Source organism: Danio aesculapii, chromosome 1 (genome assembly GCF_903798145.1).
Source record: "Danio aesculapii chromosome 1, fDanAes4.1, whole genome shotgun sequence".
Taxonomy (NCBI): domain Eukaryota; kingdom Metazoa; phylum Chordata; class Actinopteri; order Cypriniformes; family Danionidae; genus Danio; species Danio aesculapii.
In genome coordinates this window covers 15,415,286-15,436,116 of record NC_079435.1, presented here as the reverse complement: position 1 = coordinate 15,436,116, position 20,831 = coordinate 15,415,286, and the positions used below count along the sequence as shown (strand labels likewise).

At 37.9% G+C, this 20,831-nt stretch overlaps 1 protein-coding gene across 7 annotated transcripts in view; it reads right to left on the bottom strand.

Moving 5' to 3' along the window:
* The window catches only part of atf7ip (activating transcription factor 7 interacting protein), a 46,461-nt gene that overhangs the window by 1,371 nt on the left and 24,259 nt on the right, over window positions 1-20,831 (bottom strand). Inside the window, exons 1-12 of one of the 7 annotated variants that reach the window (XM_056456687.1) lie at window positions 12,207-12,226; window positions 5,832-5,891; window positions 4,548-5,133; window positions 3,829-4,007; window positions 3,213-3,359; window positions 2,978-3,052; window positions 2,720-2,781; window positions 2,153-2,214; window positions 1,399-2,061; window positions 951-985; window positions 603-660; window positions 225-314 (exon numbers count right to left, since the gene is read on the bottom strand). In XM_056456687.1, coding sequence (XP_056312662.1) covers window positions 225-314; window positions 603-660; window positions 951-985; window positions 1,399-2,061; window positions 2,153-2,214; window positions 2,720-2,781; window positions 2,978-3,052; window positions 3,213-3,359; window positions 3,829-4,007; window positions 4,548-5,127 — 1,951 coding nt within the window. In that variant the 5' untranslated portion in view covers window positions 5,128-5,133; window positions 5,832-5,891; window positions 12,207-12,226. Of the gene's footprint in view, window positions 1-224; window positions 315-602; window positions 661-950; window positions 986-1,398; window positions 2,062-2,152; window positions 2,215-2,719; window positions 2,782-2,977; window positions 3,053-3,212; window positions 3,360-3,828; window positions 4,008-4,547; window positions 5,134-5,448; window positions 5,586-5,831; window positions 5,892-6,501; window positions 6,908-7,876; window positions 7,984-11,824; window positions 11,906-12,206; window positions 12,227-20,831 lie in introns of those variants that run through there. The other 6 variants (XM_056456682.1, XM_056456683.1, XM_056456685.1 and 3 more) reach the window with 6 other exon arrangements.

Here is a 20,831-nt window from a genome sequence, read left to right as displayed (position 1 = left end):
AGTTTCACTTTCACTTTAAATAAGGAAAGACTTTATTTTAAATGTTAGGCTTAACTGTAAGTCATTTCCACATTATTCCTGAATAAAATTTTGCTATTCATGCATCAAATAAGCACCAATGGCAGGCAAAAAGAAAGCAATCTAAACATGTGACAACAATAAACCAAAGAAAAAAAAAAAAAGGGAAAAACAAAATAAAAGGTGTACTTCAGCGAGACACTCACCAGTATTAGGAGTAGAGCTGACTAGTGGAGGTGGTCCAGATGAACGCTGAGTAGTGACAGGGGAAACAGTAGCCTTTTGGACTCCAGTCACTGGAAAGCACCAACAAAAAGCGAAAGAGTTACGAAACATGACAAATGGTACTCTAAAAATATCAAGAGATTAAAAAAAACCTGCATAATTATGAGTAAATCTATACAACACTATTAGTTTATTTAAATATGAATTCATTTACTCAATGCACTGTTCAGCAACACTAGGAAAAATCCAGTCATTTTTGTGCAAATTATGGTTCTTCATATACTGCTACCTAATTGACAACAAATTTCAGCAAATGCGAGTACACCTTCATTTTGAGAAATCAATAACAGTGGTTTTACCTTGAACATCATCGTCATCTTCCGTCAGATCAATCACAGAACCTTTAGGACGCCCAGGCTATGGAGAGAAGAATTTAGTCATGACAATAGTGGAACTTGCAATGATATATTTTAAACACCACATATAATGGTGCAAAAGTGTTTGCCTTCTTACTGAATTTTTTATTTTTGCAGGTTTGTCACAATTTCAGGTTTCAGATAATCAAACAAATGTAAATATTAGTCAAAGATGGCAGTAAACCATTCAGTTTTGAAATGAAGGTTTTTAAGATTCAGGAAAAACTAAATAAATATCAGTAAGGGGGCAAAATACTTTTTCACGTCAGCTTAGTTTAAAATGAGACTCACCTGAGAGGGTGTTTTTGGTGTCGAGGCCTGATTATCTGCAACAGAAAAATTAAGACATTACATTATGGAATAACATACTGTATAACGATAAATAAAACTATACCTTACTTTATAATAAAAGTAGTCAAACATGCTCAAATGTATATACACTAGTAAATAAGTCAAAAACTTACAAAATACTTAAATCAATTACATTCTAAAATGGGGAAATGCATCCAAATGTGACCAGATTATGCAACGAAACAGTGATTACAATAAGAACAACTGAATGAGGCAGCAACAATAATTGTAATAATAGCAATAATAATTCACGAAGCATGAATGATGAAAATGTCCATGCTTTAAATATTATTTTTGAAATCTGTATTCCTCCCTAGGCCAAAAAGTCCTGCAAAAGAACACACAAAAAAGAAAACACACAGGCTTTACACAAGACAATCTCTCATACCTGTCTTAGAAGCCAATGCAGAAGCCGATGGTGAACCAGCTGCAGCTGCTGCTGATCCTGTCGCTGCAGGTCCTGTGGTTCCTGGAGAAGCGGCTGCTGTCGAAACTCCCACAACAGCAGCACACTGTGTAGGTGTTCTGGCAGTTGTCACAGATATCCCTGTGCTGGGTGAACTAACAGTCCCTGTGCCACCCGGATACACAGCCCTTGCTAATGACACTGCCGGAGCTGACGAAGTGGCGGAAGATGAAACATTGCCTGCGGTCTTCTGAAGGATAAAGGTGGTAGCAGGTGTAGTCGTCTTTGCTTTATTAATGCTACTAACCGTTGATAATGACGACACCGGTATCAAACCGACTCCACCGGCGGCATTAACTAGCGCCCCACTTTGCCCATTGGCCATTGCTAAAGGCAGCTGAATTAAAAGTGGCTGAATGGCCACTGACTGACCCCCTGATGTTGCTGGGGCATTGGTCATGACTGTTTGATTTGGACCAGTCTTTAGTAGTAGGGTGCCAGTCTGGGACTGACCAGGCAAAGAGGTGGATGAGGGAGTGGAGCTTGTGGTTGTGGAGATGATCTGAAGAATAGGCGCAGTGGAAGCCAGAGCAGAGGAAGTTGGCGTAGCCGGCGTGGACAGAGGTTTGGGTTGGGCTGGGACCGCTGAGGAAAAAAAAAAAATAAATAAATTTTAGATTTTTGAATCAAAAGGTAGAATTATTAAAAGTCAGTCAAAGCTTTTCAGAAAGCTCACCAGTTGAGTTAGAGACAGTAGGGGAACTGGACAATTTGGAATCCACTGATGTTTTAACAGTACTGTAAAAGAATAGAAATAACATTACAGAACATTTTACTTCATTTGGGTAAAACAAAATGCACATTGTCCACACGTACATGATATTTTTATTCTCCACCTTTGTTTTATGCAAACGATTTACGTGAAAAACCCACTGTGATGCACTGTTAAGGGCATGCAATACCAACAGGTGGCGATTAAAGCCTTTTGTGTTGGGTTTGCACCTAATGCGAGTAAATTACATACAATGTTTCCATCAGAAAATACCGTTGCATTGATGCAAACGATGTGGGACACACAGTGCTTTAATAAAGCTTTAAAAATCCCAAGAAGACCACACTGTAACCAGAGTTTCTGAAAATCTCCACCGTGGAGTTTTCAGAAAGTTTCGCTTTCAGTTATGTTTTCGTGTAGACAAACGGGAAAAACAAAACTAAAGTTTTGAAAATGACAGTGATAATGTGGACAGGGCCTTAGATGAAACATAATAACCAATAGTAGAGTTTGACATTGTCAGATGATTACCGTTGTGGCGTAGTCACGTTGGTTGCATTGTTGGCCTGAGCAGCAGCAGCGGCAGCTTGAGCCTGAATAATGAGAAGCAAAATGAAACTATCTTAGAAGTGAACTAAACCTTACATTCAAAAGCACATTTTGTCTGCAACTAATATCTGAAAATTTAAATTATATATAGAAAGAACTAGAAGTTCTGTACCATTTAACACCAAACCACAAAAGAACAAGAACTGAAAAAATAGCTTACGCTGTGCTTTAAACACTTACATCTTGAGTTCTCTTTGCATTCTCCGAAGCCTGATTAGCAGCACCAAACTTTTTGGCTAGCCGGGAAATCTTACTCTAAAATTAATTAACAGTTTCATTAATGTATGATCAAACCGTTAGAAAGATACATATGTACATTGCACAGTCATTAAAAGCATCCAAAGAGAGACCCAGTTTTAGACGTTCAATGGCAATATATCAGCATACATTGATTCTTCTCTTCTTCCAAACTCACCTGTAGTGCATTAATTTGCTGGAGAGCATTCTGTTGTTTGGTTACATTGTCGATCTTTTCCACCCGGTCTTTCAGCTCTTTTAAGCTTCGGTCAAATACAGTCAACTGCAGCACGCGTAACCGTTCCTCAACTAACTGCTGCACCATCTAATGGGGAAAGAGACAAAAAACAAATGTGTGTTATTTCTGACAGCCTATAAATATAATTCTAAATTGATTTCTTTCAGCACGCTTTTCCAAAATTCTACCTAACATTCAAAATAATAGATAAGCCCAGACTAGTACAAATTGACACAGGAGAACCAAAGTGATTTATTCTTGTGAATCCTTGCCCAGACTAGTACAAATTGACACAGGAGAGCCAAAGTGATTTATTCTTGTGAATCCTTCAATGTTAATAGCTGAATAAAAAGTTTTGGATTCATAATCTTAGATTAAACTGCTTGATTTTACTTGCCGTCTAACAAATTTTTGAATCCTGAAACTTTATCCACATGGCCTTGTATGTATTTTTTATTTAACACCATGTCAGCAACCAAGGCTGTTTTCATGGCAAGAATTTCAACAGAGAGATTCCGTCAATACATATTCCATATTAGACAAATAACTAACAAACCTTCTCTATTTTGTGCCGGTTTCCACCGTTGGCTGTGATTTTCAGCTCCAGCTGAGCCTCCAGCTCCTCACCCTCCAGCCTTGCTCGTTTCCCATCCCTTTCCTCCTCGATTTCTTTATCTTCTTCATCTTTCTCCTTGGACAATGTTCTCTTTAGACCAACAGGGGCACTGTTGTCTGCTGTTAAATGGAGGTAGAGTTTAGCCTTAAAAGGCACTGCATGCAACTTAAATTGTTAAATTACCTACTGTTACTAGTGTAATGTTAGCTCAAAGGTTAAACTTCATGCGAGCTCTACAACAAATGCCAGCAGCGACTATTTACGTAATATAGGAAACTCAACACAGTGGAGTTATTTTAAAAGCAGACAGGCAAAGCTCAACCAAAAATGTTTTATATTTCCCACATGCACAATTTTTAAATTATTAAAATAAAAAGTTTCCATATTTTTGTCCATACAATGTCAGTTTGGTCAGATGCCATTTTGGACATTCTTCAAAATATTTGACAACTGTTCTTGCTCTTTCTTCGTAAACAATTCCAATTTGCAAACATAAAATGACAATTCTGCCAAATTGGAGAATCCGAATTGATCTCTAATTGCTTGGAAGTCAATTGTAGAGGTTGTGAACAAAACATCACATTTTACTAGTCTCTGTAATGAAACTCTATAGAGAAACCCTGTCAACCTTTAATGTCAGGGTGGTTGGATGTCCTCACCTTCTGCGTTCTCGGATGCATCAGTAACTTTTTCATCCTTTTCATCTTTTTGGTCTTCAGTCTCAGCATCTACATTCATCTTCTCCTCACTACTGTCTTTTTCATCTTTGTCTGCTTGGGTCTCATCTTCTTCGCTCAAGCACAGAAATCCTTCTTTAACCTCTGGGTCACAGCTCAACCCAGCAGGAGAAGCAGTAGGTGAAGAGGATGAACTTTTATTGCTTGTCTCCTTTTTCTCCTCGGTGGCCACAAGGGGGTCTTCCAAATCCATCGCAGGTGAGGTAGTCTGTGTGTTGGGTGGAGAGGGCGATCGGGAGATGGGAAAGGATGGAGAAGGGGAACAGCGGGCTGAATCTGAGGCAGGTGACATCAGATCACCCTCCTTATTATTCAAGTCTTTCTCCGCCTCGGTATGAGTGCCGTTCATCAGTGGTGTCTGAGGTGGAGAGGAAGATGAGCCGGAGTTGGTGGTTGCCAGGGTGTTGTGCAGCACTTCCAATTGCTGTCGATCGCTCATCTTCATGGTTTTCCGTGCACGAAAGATTTTCTTTTGAGGTTCCTCAGGTACAGCTACTTCCATTTTCACCTGTGAAAAATGACAGAAGAATATGTCAAAACAAATGCTAGATCCCAGGCTAGTTAGCTAAACTATGTGTGGTACTCAACAAGTCTGATTAATCTGACCAAGTAGAAGTGTCTTTACAGAGGAGTGACCACAAGGTGTCACTGTCACTTATCTAAAAAGACATTTCTTGCTGTTCTAGAATTCTCTCTTCCCCTTGATCACAAAGACATTCTTTAACTGTAACAGAACTAACCTTAACCCTAGACTTAGCCTGTTTTTTGTTTTAGGTGGAAGTTCAGCTACAGTAAAAAGTACTGTTTAGGTCTGTTTACCTACATTTTCAGTCTGAGCAGAAAAGCCTCCCTGATAAACAAGATAAATAAATAAAAAAACAACTGTAATCTGATGTAAAAGCAGCTTAACCTGACAAAAACCCAATAACCTTCCTAAGTTCAACTGAACATAACTAGTGTTGGTAAGGCCACAGCAGCAGTGCATCTGATTTCAGACTACAGAGAGAAAGAGAGAGAGCGCAGACTTTGTATCCTCCCCCTTGATGCGATTGGTGCAATTCTTAACCAGTAATAACAGGAGACTACAGAATCTGCTAGCGACAAGTAGAGTTCATTATATAATGCTGATTTTCAAAAGTTACCAATCGAACTTAAATTAAACCCGTACTTCTGTGCATCACAAACACACATTGGTTTATATCTTACCAGGCTATGATGTCTCGAACTGTCCTGTTCATGGATTTGGCAGCCAGTCGCTTGAGGATCCTAAAAAGAAAAATAGTCAATTTAAAAATAGTTTTGCACATATTCAAACTAATTACTGCTAAATTACACATTTGTAATTATATATTAGTTCTTCAATTCAAAACCAGACAGGTTTCCTTTTTTGTCAAGCAAAACTCCCTCATGTTTTAATTAATAAGTTGTTCTCAGAATGTTACATAATTATAACCCAGAAGTTAACAAAACAGATGAGTACTGGAATATTTTCCGCTTGTTTATCTAGTAAACACACTTTAATGGTTCTATCTTTATGGATTACTAATCCATGCTAAATCTGTAGTGCAAATGTTATGACAAAGATAACGCATTAAATTCAATGCAAAAAAAAAAACAGTACTTTATATTGTCTACAGAGAGAACCAAGTAACTTCAGAATAAGCAGTAAATTAAAACATCACACGGTTTCACATACACAAACTGTTTCAATAATTCAAAAACTAACTAAAATTCTAATTACATCCTAAAATATGTGAACAATACCAATTGAATACTAAAACTGTGCAATCTAAAGAGACTACAAAGTATTTGAAGCAATTCAACATGGTTATCTGTCAGCACTAATATTTTCTTAAATAGTACAAAGAATAGCCACCTTGTATAGCTCTTTAAAAACTCAGTCTGATCCAGGAAAAAAAAAGGGTCAAGTATCAAAATACTAATAGCTTCAAAACGTCTTTCTGGATCTAAACAACAAATCTGTTCGTTCTAAAGCATCGTATCTGCTTTACTGTAGTTATTCTTCCTTTACTACACATCCCATAAAATGTCTTGCACAGATCTGCAAGCAAAAATCCACAGGGCACCACATCGCTGCTGCACTGCTGCACTAAAAACCATCCAGGCAGGTGTGAATGACGTGGCTTCTATATATCCCCAAATGTCATCCCTATAGACAATCTGCAACACCTTTAACTTCCTGTCAACAGCCATTCATCCAAGACAACCCCACAAAAAAAAATTTAAACTTTACTTTAAGTTCAACTACACCTTCAACAAATGTTCCTTTCTAAACACTAAAGCATTACCACAAACTGCTGAGTAAGGAACAAGAAAGCTAGGCACAAAGGGAAAAGTATAAAGCAAGCTGATGAGAGCTAGCAAATAGAGGTGCCGTTAGTAACTCATAAGAAATACTGAAAAACAGTCATATTCCAAAGTCTTCAACCCAAAATGAACAGACATGTGCCTCTGCATTGCTCCATGTCCCCACTTCTATGTTCACAGAAAGAACATTGAGCTAATAAAAATGGCTGCCAGCCTGTAGGAAGCCTGTTCTTCTGGGCTGTTCACCGCGCAGAGCCTCACTCTGGCCCTCCCCCACCCTGCCTGTAATCATATACGCTGAGGTTGCCGCTCTTTTGCAAAATGGTCGCCAGAGCTGCTGTGTAAAGCCAGGCGCAGTTCTACAACACTCCTCCTGTGCCTTACTCCTCCTCACTCTCTAACCTACACTAACAGACTGTGCTCCCTTTGAATCCAAGTTGATGTGAACGGCATCCCAGGGTAAAATCTTTCGCATCGCGAGAAGAGAAAAAAAAAGAAAAAAAGAAAAAAGTTCGTAAAATAACCAAACGCTTTTCCGCCGTGATCCCCTCATGTGAAGGTCGCTACCTGGTGGAAGTCGCATGGTAAGTGAAGTAAAAAAATTTTTTTTTATAAATTTAAAAAAATAAAATTCGAAGCACTAAATAAAATAAAAAAAATCCCCTTCTTCTGAAGCAGAACTGAATGCATTAACCTAAAAAAAATGAGTCCGATGTCAAATAAACGATTCCAAATCTCGCAAAGAGACAAAAATAAAACGTACGAAAAAAACGCTTGTCGCCAAGAATACAAAAACATGAGAATCTCTACTAAAACAAATCTCATGTCAAAAAGCCCATTCATCTTGTGCCTGATCAACACCAAGAATCTGAATTTTTTTTCAAAAATCAAATCTTCGAATAACAAAACATGTCAAAAACCACCTTGGGCTGAAGTCTTCAAGAGTAGGCCTTGATTAGTAGCGAGCGCAAAAACAGGAGCATGCCTAGTGTCCAACTAGCTCAAAGCACACACAACACAGAAAAGAGGAACAGAGAGAGACAGAGAGAACGGGAGGGGGAAGGGATCACATGTGGAGAGGCGGAGCACATTCTTTGTGAGGTGTTGGCTGTAACTAGAATAGAAAAACAGTGTAGCTACACACGATTGTAGCGTTACAACCAACAGAACAGCGTCATATGAAACAAGACAATTTTTGGACTCATGATGAGACTGTGAGAGGATTCTTCACCTCTCAAACAGCTGCTCACTGTTTGACCAGTGAAATGCTTTAACATATATACATATTTTTAAAAGGGTGTTACAAAACAACCTATTCATCCAGAAACCTTTACAAAAGAGATGTAAATAAAAAATAAACAGAAAGAAAGTAGCAGCAGGAATAAAAGAAAAAATGCCATGTGCTGAAAAGCAAAAACAGACCCCTCCCCCACTGCTGCAGGCACAGAGAAAACAGGGTGGAAAAGTACTGCGATGTGGATTGTACCATTTCAACCCAAAAGGGGATTCTCTTGTGCACCGCTCTGTGTCAACACAAGAGGGAGCACAAAAGTGAATATGCTCTGCATTTTAAAAAAATACTGCAAGAGAAATTAAATTTTCTTCATGTTATTTTTTTTCAGCATGTTCCTCCAACAGTCATTAAAGTGCATCCCTATGCAGCACAAACATCTTCTGACTGTAGTTTTGCTATTGCACAGCAGTAGGTTTGTAACAAGGTTAAAGTTCAAACTCCTGCCGTTTGCAAATGTAAACAACTGTAATGACTATTGTGAGCTGCGGTCGCCTCTGTATAATGGCAGGCATATTTGATCGCTTAAGATGAAGTAATTCTTTAGCTCATCAACAATTCACACCGCTTTGTAATAATTTGTAATTAACCTACATACATGTGTGTGTGTGTGTGTGTGTGTGTGTGTGTGTGTGTGTCTGTGTCTAATTAAATTGCTAAGAAATTGTTAAGTGTGTAATTAAATCGCTTGTTTTCTTGTGAGTTCTTAAAGGAGAAATGAGTCCCAAATATTCCATACACTGCTTTATGGGGAGAGGGTGATTTAAAAAAATGGGTCATTCTGAAAATCAGCCTAAATGTCACTTGACATCTATAATGTTGGCTATTTTTTTTTTAAGCGCTCCGACACTACGCTGTCCATTCACACAGTCCTTGTTCTAATCCAACTCAACATTTTTCAATGTCATCCTCTCAATTCTTTGTCATTTCTCAACATAAAAATTTAAAGTACATTAAAACTACTCAAAAGGCCACCTTAAGCAAAAACATTCTAAAATATTCTAATATTAGATGGCTGATATCTCTATAAAACTACATTTGCACATATTTTGTCAAAGCCAGATGGCATTTATGTCATAACTGATCGTGTTCTAGCAGACAGAAAATACCGTTTTCATATACTCACAGTGTCCTATAACCAGACATGACCAAAGCACACATTAATCTGCGCTTCGGTCCTAGCTATGACAAGCTACGACACCGCATATTGCTCTATCTGCTTTCCATTTCTGTACACCAGGTAGCCCCACCCATTTACAGATACATCTGATATGACAAATTCCTCAGTCTCTACAAGATTATTAAGAAAAACATTGTCTAATGGCATCATGGATGTCATGAAAACACAAGCTTCGTCTTCATATACTTGCAATATCCAGCAGTACTGCGCAAACACAGTGGCAGAGAATGTGGAAACCATGAGAACCACACACACTAATCTGATTAGATGTGATTTTGTTGCATTGCGTGGCATATTCACTTTCAGAGTGAACACTGAAATAGTTGCACTGCATCTGTTTTACACACATCTGCCTAGCAGCACTGCACTCAATGTCACTATTGTGCTAGCATAATCCACAATCAATATGTGCCTAGATACACTTTACAATCAAAATCAACAATTCTCAGGCGCATCCCTTGATCGTAAGAGATTTTTATTGCTCGAGATATAGAATAAATAGTTGTTTCTTAAACGGTGTTTCTGTGCACATTCTTCCATTTTTGGAAATGTTCAAGAGCAGCTAAACTACGTGGTTCTAACATGAATTATTTGAATATTTCCATGTACACAAAGTATTGGCTTCTCATAACGCAAGGTCCCATTGAAATAAAATAAATGAGTATAATACGGCATCCATAATGAAATCAATAAAGAGACTGTATGCCACGAGGGTGCAAAAATGACATTCATTCACTCTCCTGTTTTCATTGCTCTGTTGTTTCGGCTAGATTTAGTTTCGCGTCACTCTGCTGTTTCTATTGCAGTTTATATTAGATTTTTTTTATCTATATTGTGTTGTCAAAATGTCAGTATGGTTAAAAGGGCAGCATCAGACACCCAAACAATCTAAAATATATGCAAATTAGGTACTGTGCAACATTTAAAATCAACTGAATACTGATTTTAATTCCTTTTAACAAATTAGTTTGTCCACAAGGCGGGAAACTGGACTATTGATTCTCAGCGTTAAAAAAGTAGAGACAGAATAAGAACTAATACGGAAGACGATAAATAAAGAAGGGCCATGTTGGTGTGATTAAAAAAAGTACCACAACTCTAATTTACACAATTTGCAAAGTTTACTTTGGGCTATACATACACTTTGTTTTTCATTTGCCTCACTAGAAACCAGAATCACCTAAACAATTCAGATCATGTTAAAGAAAAAAAATCTCAAGGGAAGGTAGCCCAAATACAAGCGCAGATGTCCAGTAAAAATATTAGTAATACAACTGTGTAGCTCACTTCCCCACACAACAACAGTTTACATAAATCCTGCTTTCCTCTAGAAGCTACTATAGGCACAGTCAGCTAATAACAGACAACAACAGGCTGAAACCAGCTGAGACAAGTTTACATCTCACAGATCTCCCGTTTAAAAAAAAAAACTAAAACACTTGAGTGGATTCTGGTTAAGCGATCATCCTGCAGTTACGCCATCAAACTGTTAATTTACTTTATGAATCAACATTGTCATATCACATTACTTTCTTTTAAACCTTGCTTGTAGTCTGATTGAAGTATCAGGCATAAGAGCTCAAACACTAGGAAAGGCTAGAATGACACGAGTCAAGCGCAGGCACGGCACAACAGCAGTAAACCGTGCGTGCACACACTGCAGCTACAACCCAGAACAAACATACAGCAAGGTCTCTTTACGAGCTCCTCCCTCTCTCTGCCATTTCAGACTAGCAGCTCTTAAACTGCAGTAACACAAAATGGCCACCACCTAGGCAGCTGACAACAAGCCAACAACTGCAGTGGCAGTATTCACACATCTTAAAGCAGAATGAACAATAATAATAAAGTGGTATTTAAATTAGCCAACTTGCACTCAGCATGTGTCTTTCTCTCTGATTCCTAATGCTGAAGTTTCATTCAGTGGCCGTTTCTTTTCCCCCCGCACAATATAAAAGTCATCAATTCATCCTCTTGAAGGCTGCGAAACTTCAGAGTGTCTCCTGTCATTCATGTTTTTGGATCCCACAAAAACAAAACGATGGCCGCTTGTCTTAAGGAGAGCGTAAAAGATGTTTCAAATGATCAGGTGCATGTAGCTCCTCAGAGTTTTATTAGACCTCTTGTTTTGCTCATTCGAGTGTGCTCCCAAGGACTACACTTTCATAGGTACTCTTCAATCCATCCAGGTGTTCCCAATCTTCAACACCTTAACGAGCCACACTGACAACAGCAGCAGCATTTCTAGATATTAACCATGCATGGCTAAGCTATTTTAGCTAGACAGATTTAGGAAGCTATTTTAATAAGCATTACATTCTAAAAACAGATATTGTTAGCAGAGAATGTCTAAGGATGTTAGCTCTACCGCAAGGGTGCTCAATCCTACTGGAGCTTTACCTCTGTGCAGATTTGGTTTTGAAGATTGTGATTGGTTCCAAAAAAGGACCTGAACCAGCTAATCATGCTCCTCGGGAACACCTGTAAATTACCACAGGTGAGTGGAAAGAGGGTTGGACCTAAATTCGGATGAAAGGAAAATCTCAGGACTGAGTACCCCTGAACCACATTATGTCTACTCATATGAATTGGTTAATAGCAAGCACACAGTATTAGTGCACAATATCATGCAGTGACAACAAACATTCGCAAACAAAATGTCTAACTGCGATAACATGAAAATAAACAATAAACCACACATTTCACAGAAGAATTCTAATTAAAAGAAACAAAAGTACAACAGGACAGGAAGGAAGAGAGAGAGAGCGAGCTGTGACCTTACACTGCAATCCTCAAACACAGGCCACCTTCAGCTTGGAGGAGAAATTTGCAAGCGTGACTAGCCTCCGTGCAATCAAAAGCCTAGCAGTAGAGCTGAGCCAATGTGGGGGAGGGGCAGGGCTAGGGCTGTACCATGCATTTTACAGGGGTGCAATTATAATTTATGTTATTAAAATAAACACACCAATATACAGTGTCTGAAACTGTCAAATGAGTTGCACTGTGTTTGTACACAGAACCGCAAAGGAGATAAAAATGATCATTCTAAAGCAGTTTATTTAATAAGGTTTTTTTTTTTACACTGAACCTTTGGAACAGTTGGAATGTTCATGTGAAGCTGAACAGAAATTTGAAAGACTGTTGTTATTATATAAAACATAACTTAGCTTTTAAACCATCAACCTAGTTGAGATTAGTTCTAGACCACAGTCACACTGCAGTGTAGCTCCACCCTCCTGCTGCAAAGTAGCACAGCAGAGCAGACAATGGAAAATTACCAGCGTACGGATTGTACCATTTAAGAACTGAAAGGGGGACACTTAACTTGGCCATTGCAAATGTCCTAGTTTCAAAAAGATTTTAGCTACAGGTCACTTCAATCTGATTTTCATCTAATCAGAGTTCTGATAAGCCAGACAAACAGCACTGAGGTCTCAATCAGAGCCTTTTGAGTACAAACATTTGCACACACAATCACACAAATACTTTTTTAAATATAAAAATGCAATTAATTTGGAATATGAACCTGTACTACAGTGATTCTCAAGCATAGCCTATGATTAGCCAAGAGAGAACGCAAGCACGTCTAGTCACTTTCCCCTTAAGGAGCACACAAAGACTACAGGGAAGGGGAGCATAGCTATGTTTGCAACTGTATTTAAAATGTTGACTTGTTTATATGTTGAAACAAAAAAATATATATTTTAATATAAGTCCTAACCATTTATCTTTCAAAACTCACAAGCAGCACAACTGTCCTTAGTGGAAAGTCTGGCAACACTACCAGTCTGACTGAAGTTCCTACAGCAGTGGGGGAAGGTCAAATGGAATAGGCAGGGAATGTACCATTACTAAATGGAGGGATGTGAAAATGGGCTATATGCACAGCTAGTGTTTTTCAGCCTGTGACTATTTTTAATTTCATACGATTTCTTTTACACCATTGATGTTGTAATGTAATTCAGATATAATCAGTTAAATAGGCTTAAGCATCCATTTGGTTGTTAAAGCGAAAAATAGACGAAAGGCCGTTTAAACGCAGACGCCGTCATTAGCAGCAGGCTTGCGCAAAAACTGTAGGTCATAAAAAATATGGAAATTATTTTACCCCAGTATTTTCAAAGACAAAAAATAGAATTTAATGCAGTGCTGCTTGTTTAGTCTGATAACCACTTTATATCGTATCTCAGCCAGGCAGTGAAGACTGCCGTTATTTTTTTTATATATAGAAATCAGATTTTAAACACAGCGATTTTGTATGGGATGACAATTAACCGGAAGCCCTGGGGCTGGCAGACTGAAATTAAAAGTCCGTGTACATATACCCCATTCACATACAAAGAACTGTTAAAGCTGCCTAGATTAAAAATCATTTTAATTTATGATTTTATTTCACGATTCGGTTCTCACGTTTCTTAGTTTTAAAAATTATATTCAAGTTTGTTAACAAAATTATATTATCCGGTAAATTAAAAAAAGATGCTCTTTTCTTAAGCTAATAACAATAATAATAATATTGAACAAAACTGAAATAATCTGAAATTCAAACAAAAGATCTAAACAAAGAAGTAGCATACATGGCCTAATACATAAATAATATGAAGGAAACAGCAGATGAGCTGAATGAAACAAATTCACTCTCAGCCAGTAGGTGGCACTTATGAACTGAAGTGATATACTTCCTGGATAATCACTGTAAACAAAGCAGTGCTGCTCTTACGAACACTATAACGTTCAGAGGATAAGTCATCGGCTGCGTCCAAAATCGCCTACTACTCAGTAGGTACTGCATTTCAAATTAAATGTACCACTCGGTCATTGGAAAGTTTGTCATCATCACATGGCCTACCCGCGTGAAGCTGCTGTCACACTGCACTTTTCTCCCCATAGACTTCCATTCATACGCATGTGAATGCATCAGACTGGAAACGCAAGCTCCTGCAACAACTTTCACAGCTCCCTCTATTGGAAAGTTCAAGCTTGGTGAACTCTGACCTGCGAAAATTGCATCATGTGACTGCGTGAGACCAGTCGAAGATCAAAACATGACCTCTCTGGACAGGAATATAAAACATGGACCGATCACTCGCTTTTTTAAATGTCTTATCATCTTGTTTAATCCTGCCCCTTTTCGCAGCGACATACGACAGAATTTCGCAAGCTCAAACTCTAATGTGACCGCAGCATTAGTTGCATCGCTTCACTCCCCTTTATGATTTCTTTCATGGTGCATCATGGGATAACGTAGAGTCCATCCGATGCGCACTTCAGAATCTCGCCGGAAGTAGTAGGTCATCCTGGTACTTCTCACATACTCTTTTTCGAATTCTATGAATACGAACATACTACTCGGCTTGCATACTGTTTTTTGCATAATATATAGTATGGATTTATTCGATTTCGGACGCAGCCATCGACAATAATCGAGTGACAACTGCGATGCGCAATCTATCGTCTAGAAGTTTCCCTGCTCCTTTTGTTAATTGTCACCCATATGACAAGACCCCTTGTGGACAACAGGGGGGAAGATCAAACATGTTAAAATTTCTTTGATGACGCTGTGAAGCATCGCAGACATGGCATCAGTTGTCGTGTACTTTTAAACACTACACAAGAAGAAACGATTGAATCTTGTGTTCAAGCACCCTTTTTTTATAAATCCCGACAACACTCTACGTCAAGCAAATTATGCAGCAATTGGAAAATTTGGCATCTCAACTGATTTTTCTGTTCAGATACATGAATAAATTATGTACCGGCTTCTGGTTCATAATTACATCCCTAGATATAGATGAAGTAACTCATATCTAGACAGAGGCCTGTGTCAAAAATTTTAAAGTAGTTCGGAATTTGCCAAATCTTACATTATGCTACCTTTCCATTGAGAGTACAAACCTCAAATTGCTTGTCAAACTGGTCCAAGCAGAACTTTCAAGCTTGATGAGCAGGTTCTGAGTCTGTATAGTTATTCCAGTAATGTGAATCATCAAATAACAAAAGGTATTAATCTCAAATCTCATTTCTGCTAGAATTGATTTTGAAATCCTGATTTCATTTCAACAAGACTTTTGCTCTTTAAACAAGTTCAGGATATATATGCAATGATGTGGTGTTTTCTCTGGATGAAGTCCCACATGCTTATTTTACCCTGCTCAAGCAGCCACAGATTTTTCTGCACCGCTAATCAGTGATGGCAACGCACTACTGCTGCTGCTGAATCTACAGTACTAAAGCAGGAGAAATCACAGTCTGAAGTCAAAGTTCAAAGTCCTGCGAAATAATGCAGATTCTATAAATAGACTATAACATCTACTATTGTTCTCGCAAAGCTGCAATGCAAAAGTGGTAATCTAATCTGTGACAAATTGTGCCGCTTTTTAAAACTGAATCATACCTTTTTGTTTCAACTTGAGTTACTGGGTTGAATCAGTCTTATGACTTACTCGAACTAACACATGACTGATTTAGTCATGTCCAACTAGAATTAAGAGAGAATGACGATATTCACAAGAACGTTCATGACATACAAAAGCAAGTTACTGGTACAGGGATCTTAGTAATAGTTAAGTTACTGGTTAGATAGAATGGAGCAGATTCACTTCCTCACTGACTAGTATTATACATTAGCTAGGTAAATACAATTTAAATACAAATAAAAATTTAATACTTTTTATTTTGTAACGTAAAACATAAATATCAAAATACTTGACAGTGGACTATATAAATTCTAATTATTGGAAATACCATATTTACACTATTTTGGCAAATGCGCAGAAATTTAAATTGGAAAAAAGACCTCCCAAGGCCTGATTAAGATAGAAGACACCAAAGCAGAACAGTAATGTGCAAAGGAAGATACCATTTTGTAAATTACAAGGCAGCACAAACATTAAGTTAATCCATTACAAATATAAAATGCATTATGTAATGGAGAGTAGTTGGTGAAATGGGTACAAACACATACAAATAATCCTTAAAACTAATCATTCAACACCATCCTCTGGGAAAAAAAATGACTTCCCCCTTGTTATGCTACTGTGCGCACAACCAGCTAATCACAGACATGACCGGCAGGAACTGGCTGAAACCAGTTTAGGCTGGCTTAGCTGTGGGTTGTACGTCATTGGCACATGACAGATAACTATGACTTTCTAAATTGGGAGGTTTCTATTAACATTGACACAAACTAACTAATGTATCAAGCTACTAGAAGATGTAATAAAATAACTGATCTTAATGACCTAGTTTTATGCAATAGTATTGCCTTTAAAACAACAACAACACAACTATAACAAGTGCATGAAATAACACCACACATTTAACGGATGAAATCCTTCTAGACACAAGTAGCCAAATGCGGCACAGCAGCAGTAAACCCTGCACACACTCCACTCCAGCTAGCACTGAGAGCCAGACTTACAGCAAGGTCTCTTTAAGAGCTCCTCCCCCACTCTGCCATTTTATACAAGCAAGCACTGCAGTACCACAAAATGGCCACCAGCTTGGCTGCTGGCAATCCAACAAAAATAAATAAATAAACACGCAGGTGCACAAATCATGCAAATTAAACAGGAAGAAATGACTAAATCAAAATAAAGTGGCTCAATTTCAGGCTTGTCTAATGTAGTGCCTAGCTTGTGTGCAGCATGTTTCTTCATGCCTGACTCCTCTGGTTCTTTTGCACCAAGATACGTTCAGCGATTTGTCCACACAGGGGCTGATTTTATTCACTGCTTTGCCATATAATCAGTTTTGTACAACTACTACCACATAGGTCACAATGTGTTCTGGTATTCAAGCCTCGTCATACCTCCATGTGATTTCATATAACAGAGGTGGTCTTTTGTCTTGATTTCTATTCACCTGTCATAAGCAATGATACTGACCTACCTGGCCATTCTTCAGTCTTCTGACTTTGTCTCATTGTTGTGCGCTCCATAATCTATACAGGCGTTTCTGATTTTTGACGCCTGCTCAAAGACTGACAGTTATGGAGTAGCAGCAATGTCTCTGGGCATTAACTGCACCGTCTTTTAAATGCAAGTCTTGCAGTTTCAGAAATTATTGAAATATTGATTATTCCGCAAGTGATATGTCGCATTAAAACGTAATAGCTTTCATTATAATCAGCAAAGCCATCCGTATTAGGAGCACATGATGCCTCCAGTTAACAAACACATGGTTTTTAATGCAGGCCAAGCTACTCCACAGCTACTTTCCTCTGTCTGTCTGATATTAACCTAACTAACTTAACTACTTTTTTCTCCATTCATTCATTTTCCTTTGGCTTAATCCCTTTATCCATCAGGGGTCACCACAGCGAAATGAACCGCCAACTGATCCAGCATACGTTTTACACAACGCATGGCCTGTTCTATTTTATTATCATATTACTTTAATCAAATGTCATTTAAGGCTTACAGCTGATAAGTATCTGGTCAATAGTTGGCGAACATGATGTGACGTGTAGTTTTACAGCTTTTTAGTAGTCTAGTAGATAAACTGAAACATAAGCGTAATCATTCCCAGTCAGTCCTTTGTGTAGACTGGAGCTAGTCTAGTCTCTAAACAGGCACACAATAGAGCTTGTAAAATACCAGCAGGTGTGTTAAATGAGGGTGGAACCTATCCACTCCTGTAAAAGAAGTGTCCCATAGTAAGATTAAGAACATCTGAAACATGTCTGGCTTTTCAATTAATAACAAAAATAAATCAACTGATTTAAGTGCATGTCTGCAATAGCTTCGATGCTAAAGTTAAACTTGTAATCACTTCGTTAAAATTACACTTAGCTAATTTAATATACTTTGAACAGTTAAAATCATACTGCAACAAAAGAACGGTTGAAAAGCCAAACAAGTAAACAAATACAGGAAGAGAGAGCTGTGACCTTACACTGCAATCATCAAATGCAGGCCACCTTCTGCTTGGAGGAGACATTTGCAAGTGTGACTAGCCTTTGTGCGATTAAAAGCCTAACAGTAAAACTAAGCAGATGTGGTGGATGGGCGGGGCTTGGGCTATATATAGATTTTAGAGGTTACTATTTAATTTTACCATTTAATTGCTATCAATACACTTATACATTTGATAATTTAAAAAAATAAGTGGTACTACAGATATAGATATCTGTGATGTCTATACATATTTATTTTCTTAACTAAAACTCTTTCATTCAGGCTTTCCAATTTTCTTGCTAAACTTAATTGATCTTTGAGGTAAATTGCTGTGAAACAGCATTAATTTGTTGTAACAACTCAATTCTTTCACAATATTAAGTCTTTTCAACCTTGCTAGAGCAGTCTTACTGCAGTTGTAGCTCCACCCTCTTGCTACCAAGTGACTCAACGGAGCAGACAATGGAAAATTACTGGAGAGATTAGACCATACCATTATGTGGACTGAAAGGGGGAGAACATGTTTGTTGCAACTGCCTAAGTTACAAACAGACATCGACTAACATATTTTCCAGAAAACAAGTAGCATCTGTGTATAAGCCACAAAGGAGCAAAACTGTGAGGAAAACAACAACAACACACAAATAAACTGCATCAGTGTATATGCCTTATCTGAGTTTGACTATTTTTAAAAATATATTTACATTATTATCATCAAAATACCATTCATTCATTTTCCTTTCGGCTTAGTCCCTTAATTAATCTGGGGTCGCCACAGCAGAATGAACAGCCAACTTATCCAACATATGTTTTATGCAACGGATGCCCTTCCAACTGCAACCCATCACTAGGAAACATCCATACACGCTCATTCACACACATACACTATGGATAATTTAGCCTGCACAAGTCACCAATACCACATGTCTTTGGACTTGTGGGGGAAACTGGAGCACCCGGAGGAAACCCACGCGAACACGAGGAGAACATGCAAACTCCACACAGAAATGCCAACTGACCCAGCCGAGGCTTGAACCAGCGAACTTCTTGCTGTGAGGCAAACATGCTACCCACTGCGCCACCGTGCAGCCTCAAAATAAAGGTAATGGTGTTATTCACCTTAATCTCCGCAAACGAGTGGGCACTGCCATTTGAATTATTTTGGCTCGAGACTTCCTCATTTTTAAATGTTAAAAACAGCTTGTTTTGCTGCTTGGTGTTGCAAACTGATATTTTCTTATTATATTATTCTACTTTGTCTGTATTGTCATGCAAACACTTGTTTGTAGAGTAAGTAGTGTAAACGTTTTCTGACGTTTATTATTCCTAGTAATTTCTCCCACAGGCAGCTGAATCGGAAGTTCTAAAACAGTCGCAAAAATGAGCGCAATTTCGCATTGAAAAATAAGGTCAATAAATTCCAAGCTAAGAGTGTGAGTATGTGGAATGCATGGATACAAAGCATCCATAGAATACATTGATACAATATATTGAATTGCTGTCAGACATCTAAATATAAGGTTTGTCGGAGAGGTAAGTGTGAAAAAAATAGTTTTTTTTATGTTACAACCTTAGGAGTTTCTCCCTAGAATTAAAGAGTCTATATTTACCTTATTTGGAAGGGTCATAAATAATAGCAATGAGCTGTTTCACACTGTGGCTCATGACTAGCTCACAAAGCAAACAGATATCTACTATCAGACATGAACGCAGGAGCTGTGAAGTTCTCAAATACTTGAAGTGTGCAAAATAATAATAATGAATAATAATTTTAAAAATTATAAAATCGAGTTAAATAATATTCATTTCAACTTAAGTGGTGGATTTTTATTTCTACTTGAGACAACCTGGCAACAAGTTTCTTCATAGCAAGCTAAGTGCAGGTGCACTATTATTTTTTTCAGTTATTTAAGTAAGTATCCTAAACAAAATTGTTACAAAAACAGAAATCTCTCATCATTACGCTTGCGTTACTAATGCAACAACGGCCGCATTGGTATTACATTTCAAAGAGCTCAGTTATCAGCGTCACTATGGAAAATGAAACTGTATCCATAGTGACTAGCCCGGACTGGCACAGAATATAAAGCAAAGAGAACCATTCTGCCTAATAATGGAAAACAGTTGAGAGGCTCCCAAGTTATGCAATGAAATATAGGCCAAATTATGAATCTGACAAAATGGACTGGCACTGATGTATCTATAGTTGTATTCTGAAGATTTAAATGTATATGACAACACAGGCAGGGATATTAACCTCACAGTAAAAAGGTTGTCATAATATTAAGTTATCTATGCTAGATAATTTGAGTAGTTCTAGTATTTCTGTATATTTTAATCAATTGTTAATAACAGATAAGATCAGGAATGACTGAATAGAAGTACGAAAACCTTCTACCTTCATATTCAAGTCAATCGGCAATTCCTGAAACAACATTTGTGCTTGAATGAACGGTTTCTTCTGGTGCCTGAAATGGTAACACCAGGATGACCTGCCAGTGAAGTTACTG